The 9,410-nt window shown below is 37.9% G+C and overlaps 1 protein-coding gene across 2 annotated transcripts; it reads right to left on the bottom strand.

Moving 5' to 3' along the window:
• Nucleotides 1–314: 314 nt before the first annotated feature.
• On the bottom strand, nt 315–2,630 carry LOC109176441. Of its 2 annotated transcripts, none has more exons than XM_019325867.1 (2): nt 1,503–2,630; nt 315–762 (listed from the first exon to the last, which is right to left on the bottom strand). In XM_019325867.1, the coding sequence occupies exons 1-2, from the start codon at nt 1,659–1,661 to the stop codon at nt 568–570; spliced, it is 354 nt and encodes a 117-aa protein (XP_019181412.1). In that variant the 5' UTR covers nt 1,662–2,630; the 3' UTR covers nt 315–567. The 2 variants fall into 2 exon arrangements, with proteins under 2 accessions (XP_019181412.1, XP_019181413.1); XM_019325868.1 differs by having other exon boundaries at nt 2,441–2,630.
• Between the last annotated feature and the right edge of the window lie 6,780 nt (nt 2,631–9,410).

Here is a 9,410-nt window from a genome sequence, read left to right as displayed (position 1 = left end):
TGCATGTGGTTTGACCGTATATGGAAGAAAATTACTAAATGGGTAGAAGTATGGGGGGGGGGGGGGGTCTGTGCATTTTTAATTATGGAGTGTGCGTATTCATGTAGTGGTCTGTGCGTATCGTGGATTCGGTTAGTGCGTGTTGGGTAAATTCATTTTCATAGCAGATGTTTAATTGTCGGTGTGGTGTGCGAGCAATGGAGAAGCGTGTGCGTAATGATGATGGGGCGTGTGCATTTACACGTTGTGGTGTGTGCGAATGAATCACATATTATGCAATGGGTTCAAATAGATGAAAAGGCAATATCACACTGGAACCACACAAATTCTGATACTTCTATACAATGAGAAGAAAACCAACTTTTGGAGGAAATTGATTTAAACACATTACACATGTAATGAATTGTTGGCAAGAAAGCAACCATTTAATTAAATTGAGTCACTTCAGTTACATCTTGGTTGTGTGAAAGCCTAAATGTCATCTATTAACAACCAATATTCTAGGCAAAAATGGTGAAATGTACACCTTGGCAGATAAAAGAGATAAAAGAGTATCTGGCTCTCTCTTCATATGCAGGTCATGATCAATAGAGAAGAGCCAATCTTTCTGTATACAACTTCAAAAGCTTTGAATATCTCAGCCTCATAAAATTCATACTTCTTGTAAGCCCCCATCTTCTTTTCCCAAGTCTCTTTGCTCATTGCCCTGAAGGCATGAACTACTAGAAGAAACTTGTATCTCCATGGGTTAAACCCCATTCCCTGGAGGTTGAAAATCATGAATTGCAGTGCAGGATGAATTCAAAACATGAATTATAGTGAAGGTATAGGCAATACATTTAGCAAAACATTTAAATTGCATTTAAGCTTGTTGAATTCGACTTTAAAACTAAGACCCATTGTTGAAATCCACAGTTTATGTGAAGCCATATCTCTATAACACCTTAACAACACAATCAAAACCACCAAAAAACAACTGGAATAAGGTGAGCAACAACACATACTATCCATTATTCTTCATTGTCCAATAACAACAACCTATTGATTTCCAGGTCCATAATTCAATACATAATCTAATCATAGGCAGCCATTTACATCAAAGAAGAACAACCCCAACAGGAAACAATCACAAAGACTCAATCTTTTCTTGCCTACACAAACACTCTTATATTGTAAGACTATCCTTATCCATAGTAATAAATTCGTGAACACACTAAAACAATAACGCAGATACCAGGAAATTTCAAAATAAAAAACATGTATTGCCGTGTCCAGAATAATGCAACATGCACATAGTGACACTCAACTATGCACAGACCAATCAACCAAACATTCTAAGCCACACTAACAGAAAACAAAATCATAGACAACTGTCTTTTAAGAATGAAAATGACAACACACATAAATTAAACATAGTCCAGAAATTTAGCTAAGAGTGCTAGTCATTGTCCGTATATTGATTCTGTTTATGATGTTTGTTCAACTAAACATATTTCTCTCACCCCTTGCGGTGTATCTTCAGTTTCTCTTCTATCAGACGGTTCTGCGCTCAGCGACGCAAGGAAGGCGGCCTCCTCCGTTTTGGCTAGCGCGCTCATCCCTCTCCGGTGCCGGTTTGTCCGTTTAGTGATTGAAGTTGGTGATTGAATTATGGATTTCATGATTTATCTGAGGGGGTTTAATTGTAGGGAGTGGAGAAGTTGATAGCCTCGAGGATGATATTGCCCGGATCGAGTAGAAGAATTCACTCTGTTCATCGCCATTCTGGCATGGTACTGCCGGTTTTTCTTCTTTTACTCTTTGTTCTGTATTAATATTAATCGCGGATGCACACATATATATAAACAGATATAATATTAACATCAAGAATAGCCTATTTATTTAAACTGACGTTGTTGGTTTCAACTTTGATACACTATTCTTTGAATTGGGAACTGAGAAACTCGTATTTTGGCTGCATCTGATGACAACAGCTAATTACACACAAATATATATGTAAATGAAAGACAAAAACAACTCTATAAACATAACCATGACAAATTCAGGCAAAAAAAAATCCAAGATTATAAAACTAATAAATTGAGATCGTTCAAACAACTAAATAAAGGGCCCAGATTGGTGCACTGGCTTACAATTTAAAATATGGTATCGTATATACACAGAGAATTAAAAAAAAAAAAACACAACATAAACCAAAAAAAAATGAAGAAGAACACTCGCCGCCCAGTTTGTAACCCACCAAACCACCGGACATCCACGAGCTCGCCGGACACAAACCCCAAAACACACAAGAACTAGGACCGCACAAGAAATCGAAACTCCAAAACCCTAACCAATCCCATAGCTACGGCAATTTACCACAGAAACCCAGATAAAACACCACAAAACATACAAAAAAAACAATTTAAAAAATAAAATAGAGAACGACGATAGATAGTACCCGTAGACGACGACGACGAGATACCTCTAAGTCGCTTGGACTGCCTTCTGCTAGACCCATCCACGGAGACACTGACGCCGGGCAGACGATGCAAGGCTTCGAACGGAAAGGAGACCAACCGGCGAGAGAGAGGAGATGAGCGTGAATATAGACAGGTGCGAGAGCTTTGCGTAAAGACCCAAAAAATAAACCTAAAAATTGAATACCCAAATGCTTAGACAACGCCAGAAATAAAGCTAGAGATAATAAAAGCATAAGTCAAAGTACAAAATTACCCCTACTTACCTAAACAATCAGCGCACATGGGGAATAAACCAACACCATCCGAGCCATTGATCAAAAGAAATCAGCGGCTGCGGAGTGTGCTCACGAGCACGGCTGAATGTGGGGTGTGCACCAGATTCAAAATCTATATATATATATATATATATATATATATATATATATATATATATATATATATTATAAGTGCTATTTTCCTGCTCATTGTAGACAAAAATATAGTTTGAAATTTGAAATCAGTCAATAAAACATTACAATACTTAACAAAATTAAATTACCATAAATTTGGTATATAGAATCATTACATATAATTTGCATACATAATTCATAACCTTAATTAATTTGACATTAATTCTTCCAAATGGTCAAGGTTGCAAAACTCGGCCGCCTAGCCGCTAAGCGGCACCGAGCCTTAGAGTTTTGGCCTAAAGGCGGCCAAAACTCGGCCGGCCGCTAGGCGGCCTGGGCGGCCAAACTCAGCCAACTAGGCCGAGTCGGTCAACTCGGACAACTCGGCCGAGTCGACTGATTTCGTCCGATTTTGACCATTTTTGACCGATTTTGTCTGATTTTGACCGATTTTGTTCGATTTTGACTGATGTCGTCTTTCATTAATTATTGATTTTAATATTATTATGACATTATGACTTATAAATTATCATTATTTCATTTATTTAGATGTGTTATTTGAGTGAATGTTGAAAACAACCTCATTAAAATTGTCGAACTACAAGGCCTGCGCTGCCCGGCTAGCGCCTAGCGCCTACTGAAACCATGCAAATGGTTGAACCCTAACTCTAAGGCCCCCCACACCCCCCGACCCGACAGAGCATTTGGGAGGATGTAAATCATGGTAACTCAACTGAACATGAACCACAGAGGCTACTTTTTCTCACTGCGCACAAGGAACCCCCCTCACTAGGTTGCTCCCACAATGCCAGTGGTGAGACTCGATCCCTGATCATTCTTCCAAACTTTCACCTCTATGACCAGTTGAGCTGCTCATGCGGGTAATTTGTATACATTAATTAAGTAGTGGATTAGTGGACAAATAAAAATATTAATAATATTAATACTACTAATAATAGTAATAGAGGAAATTTCAATTTTGGTCATATGACTATAGGGGTCTTGTTAATTTTAGTCCCTGACTTTCAAAAGTGTTAATTTAGTACCTTAACTATGCAATTTTTGTCAATTTTGGTCGCTCCGGCCAAATTTCGCCGGAAAATTTTAATAATTAAAATAATAAGGGTATTTTGATCGTTTCACGCCTCTTTTCTTCTTCTCCGGCAAGTCCATCCCTTTCTCTCCCGTTTCCGGCATTCTTTCTCCCTGTAAACCCTATCTTTAATATCATCAAGCCTCCTTTCCCAATCATCTTAGTTCATTTCATTCGTCAGAAACGGGAGAGGAAGGGATAGACTCGCCTGGAAAGAAGAAAAGAGACGTGAAATGATCAAAATGCCCTCACTATTTTAACAATTAAAATTTTTTGGTGAAATTTTGTCGATAATTTGGCCAGAGTGATCAAAATTGACAAAAATTACATAGTTAAGGTACTAAATTGACACTTTTAAAAGTCAAGAATTGAAATTAACAAGACTCCTATAGTCATAGGACCAAAATTGAAATTTCCTCAATAGTAATATTATTATTTAGTATATAGAATCATTACATATAATTTGCATACATAACTCATAACCTTAATTAATTTGTATACATTAATTAAGTAGTGGATTAGTGAACTACTAAAAATATTAATAATATTAGTACTGCAAATAATAGTAATATTATTAGGGTTAATAATAATATTAATATATTATGGTTAATAATAATTAATATTAATATATTTCGTTTACTTTTTAAGTGGTGATTATTTCTTAATATAATTTCATGAGGTAGAGTATTCCCATCTTAGTTGTTGTCTTTATTTGTTAGTGTTCAATTGCAATATGTTAGATCTATAAGTTGGCCTACTTTAAAAACAAAAAAGGACGGGTGATGCAAACTTAATAATTAAACATAATAATTATTAAAAAAAAAAGAATAAACAAATAAATAATTTAGCAATTAGTCATGCGGTGAATGTTAATAAACAATTTATTAATATTGAATAAATGTTAATATTCAATTAACTTTACTTAATAGTCTATAAATATTATCCGTGCATTGCACGGGAAAATTACTAGTCAATGGTTAAATCCAGAAAAAAAAAACTATAGATAATGACTAATTAAATTGGGTAAAATCATTATAGTTGATGACTAAATTGAGCATTAATTGATGATAAATTACTAAGCTATCATAACATATGACTCAATTAGGTAAAACCATCAAAATCTAATACCCAATCAAGCACAAAAAAGTCATTTAAGACTAAATCAAAAAAAAATAGTTTATGATTAAATTGAGTATTAACTTGCTTTAAATGCTATTCTCATTTGCTACACTAGTAGTTGCACCCGTGCGATACACGGCCATATGTATAGTATATGGAATATACAGTATAAAATATAGTTATTAAAAATGTAATAAATTAGAAATGAAAAAATATAAATTTTATTACACATTGTTGAAGACTTCTTTGTACACAACATTTGTTGTCTTACTTCGACATGTTACATCTTCACCACAAATCAATATTTTTAAACCCCTCGGATTACTAACTCTTGAAACAGCTACGTACATTTGGCAATGGTTAAAGACAAGTCTTTTTAAAAACAATCCTACTTTTGCAAGTGTCTGTCCTTGGCTTTTTGTTTATTGTCATGGCATAGGATAGCATCAATGGAAATTGCTTTCGTTGGAATTTGAAAGGCAATCTAGGATCTGACGGTGTAAGTGACATTCTTGGAATCAAAACTGTAGTACCTGCATTTGTACCGGCCATGATCTTGGCTTCCAACACGTGATCAGCTAGCCTAGTTACAATCAACCTTGTACCATTGCATAATCCAAGAGTGTGATCAATATTTATCAATAGCATAACAGGTGACCCAACTTTCAAAGTCAAAGCATGATTAGGTACTCCCGAACATCGCAGACCATTCAAGAATTTTGGAGTGTGCAAATCCGCTAACATATCTACGTTAGAATCTGACTTGCAAACTGAATTACAACTCAAATAAGTCCTACCATCACATGGATTATGATCATTCATGTATTGGTTAATGATATCCACCACATCCAATGTTGGAGCCAATATAGCACTATCCTTAAGGTATGATAAATCGTCATTTGCACATCTAAACATAGGGAAGGTGCTATCCACAATAGTAGCAATAGGATCATCGCTCCATTTTAGCAATAATTGATCGGGAATTGTAATCTATGCTTCACCATCACTTGAATTACCAACTGTTCTGTCACCTAGTGCAGCTATCCAGTTTACAAATTCTTCAATCTCGGTAGCCTCTGTCTGCGATTGTACACTTCTTAGGCGTAGATTTTTAGTTAACCTAAATACTTTGCATGATCTCCAAAGGTATGAGGAATTAATGCTTGCACCAACAATATCTTGCCCTGTGCCCTTTGGAATAATCGGTAGAATTTGCCTAAAATCACCACCAAAAACGACTGTTTTACCACCAAATGTCATTTCGGAACTACTTGGATTTATGGATCGCATCAAATCCCTCATAGTTCGGTCCAGGGCTTCAAAACAGTATTTGTGCATCATTGGAGCTTCATCCCATATTATCAACTTGCTTTGCAAAATTAGCTCAGCTAATGGGGTGCCTTGTCTTTTGTTGCAAGTGGAATCTTCATTCACAGATGTAGGTATTCCGAACCTAGAATGTGTTGTCCTGCCACATGGTAATAGAAGAGAAGCTATGCCGCTAGACGCAACATTTAGAACAATTTCACTGTAACACTCTGAAATTTTTTAACTTTTAAGACTTATATAATAAAGGTAAATTCTCATTAAATCCCAAAGCATAATATAATAGAGTACGGGGTGCTATGCCACACCTGAGCTGGAGAACTCAGGTGCACAGGCTAACTAACTAATATCCTCAATAATGTAAATACATAAGCATGGCACGCAGGCCGAAAGGGAAACTATCTACTCTACTCCTCAAGTCTCTAGCGCGCTCCAGTGTCTACTCCTCTGTGCCTGAAAGCCAAATATATCTGTTTAGCGAGAGATGTTGGTAACCCACTCCAACGCATTGAAATATAGCGAGAGATGTTGGTAACCCACTCCAACGCATTGAAATATATATATATATATATATATATATATATATATATATATATATATATATATATATATATATATATATATATATATATATATATATATATATATATATATATATCGATATACAAAAATCATTTCGAAGCAGGAAGATATATACTTAAGAGACGCTAGTTTTAAAACCAGGAATAGACTCAGCAAATAGGGATAAGTACATCAGACAACAATAATAACATCATAAGGAATACGCATTTATGGTCACAAACCACTTCTCAATCCCAATCCACATCATCATCCAATCATCATTCATATCACATAATCATCGATGGTGCCACGGGACCAATCGCATGCCCCGAACATGAGGGTTAATGCCTATAGCATTAACACGGCCCCGCAGCACCCTACCTCAGTACCGCGGTGACGAGGGGAGTTGATCGCAACCAACCCTTTGAGAACCGCTGACGAACTCAACGTCGGACCACGATCTGACACACCGCTGACGCGCCCAGTCGGTGGACCGTGATCCCCTTTACAAGGGGGGACTTACGACCCTACACACCGTTGATGCGCACAATCGGTGGGCCGTAGTGGATCAAGCCCGACACACCGCTGAGCTAAACTCAGTCGGTGGGCAAAGATCCTCGGAGACTACGGTCCTACATACCGATGTCCCACCACTCGGTGGGTCGCAGCCAGCCGTAGCCCTACACATCGCCTGATTACTCAGGTCGGTGGACTACAACCTTCCTCGGCTTGTTGGCCCCATACCGCCTGGCGCGTCCCGGTCGGTGGGTCATATCACCGAGGCCCATGTGGACCTTCAGTCCTATACATATTCTTTATATACCTGACCGGTCTCTACCAGCCTGGTTAACAGTTGGGATGATTCTCAACCCATTCAACTGCCCGTATAGTGGACCTCAGTCCTATATTTTATCAATATCCCTGACCGATCTCAACCGGCCTGGTTAACAGTTGGGATGGTTCTCAACCCATTCAACTGCCCGTATAGCCCAATTGATCTTAACCAAGTTGGGGTCATGCATCACGTAACACACAATAGCACGTAATAACACATAATTCACATAGGGAGGGGGAGACATATAATTAAGCTTACTTGTGATCATTCACATACTAAGAATAATCCTAAGGGCTCATATAACTTCCACCTAGGTCCACGGGTTACCAATTCAACTAGCATGCAATTCCCAAGACTCGTTTAACCTACGAATGGTACCCGAAATTCCAAACTAGACTCAGGCACAACAAACGAGGCCCGTTGGGACACCATGGGGAACGGGGAACATCAAACGGGGAAGCCGGGGACCGGGGTGGGGTGTGGACCAGCGGGTAGCCGGTGGGTGGGGGTCACCCGCCGGTGGCCAGTGTTCTTTGGGCAGCGGGTAGGTGGTGGGTTCCCCCACCCCCACCTACCCCCCCACTGACTCATTCATCATAAATTCGTCCCGGGATCCTTTGTGGAACCCGAAACCATGCTTAGACACTTTTAAACGCAAATAACGTCATCACATCAGCAATTAACGGATCAAAAGCAAGAATCATGTAGGAATTATCCTATTACGACCTCTAAATATAAACAACACCCGATCATGCGAATTCCCACCCAAATATAAATCAAGAACATCCTCAATACAAATTCCCAATCCAACCTAGGGCTCTAATCCCACCCAAATCATCAAGAACATATTATATCTTTAACACCAAGAAAATATCAAGATTCGTCAAGAATCATCAAATCACAATCAAGAACTTCTTTCTAACATCAAGGTCATCAAGATTCTCAAGAAAGCATATAAGTCATCTTATCGATCATCAAGAACATAACATAATCATCATAGAAGAATTCAATCAAGACACAAGAATATAGAGGGAGGCCAAGGAAAGAGATTATAGCGAAGAAAATAGGTTTTGTTGAGACATGGGTTACCTCTTAGCCTTAATTAATTTCATTGGCTATGAAGGATCTTTCTTTAAGATTTCTCCTTTCTTGATTTCTCCTAAGGGAGTTCTTCGAACTTTCTTGTGTGGTGGATTATTTGTGATGTGAATTCTAGGTGCCTCCTATGCCCCTATTTATATAATTGGCTACTTCTATTTCCTATGGGACTAAGGGTTGGATTTAGGGATAAGGGTCCATGGGCTTATGGTGGGCCTTTCCTAGTTAATGAGATTTTAATCTTTCTTTCTGGGTAATTAATTAATTGGTTTATGGGCTGTAACGCGGGGTGTTACATTCACCCTTACACCTTAGAGCAGATGACAATGCTCTCCACAAGAAGGTCTTACCAGTACCTCCATAACCATAAACGAAGAATAACCTCCCAGCTTTGCTTTCAATATCTGTTAACACCTCATCATATAATACCTTTTGCTAATCTATTAGTTGACTTACCAATTCTTGATTCTCTTTATCCTGAGCAACACAATCATATGCCAGTTCTTCTTGTATCAACCTATTTGATA

This window comes from Ipomoea nil, unplaced genomic scaffold (assembly GCF_001879475.1).
Source record: "Ipomoea nil cultivar Tokyo-kokei standard unplaced genomic scaffold, Asagao_1.1 scaffold0706, whole genome shotgun sequence".
NCBI lineage: Eukaryota > Viridiplantae > Streptophyta > Magnoliopsida > Solanales > Convolvulaceae > Ipomoea > Ipomoea nil.
This window is presented reverse-complemented; position numbering and strand designations above follow the sequence as displayed.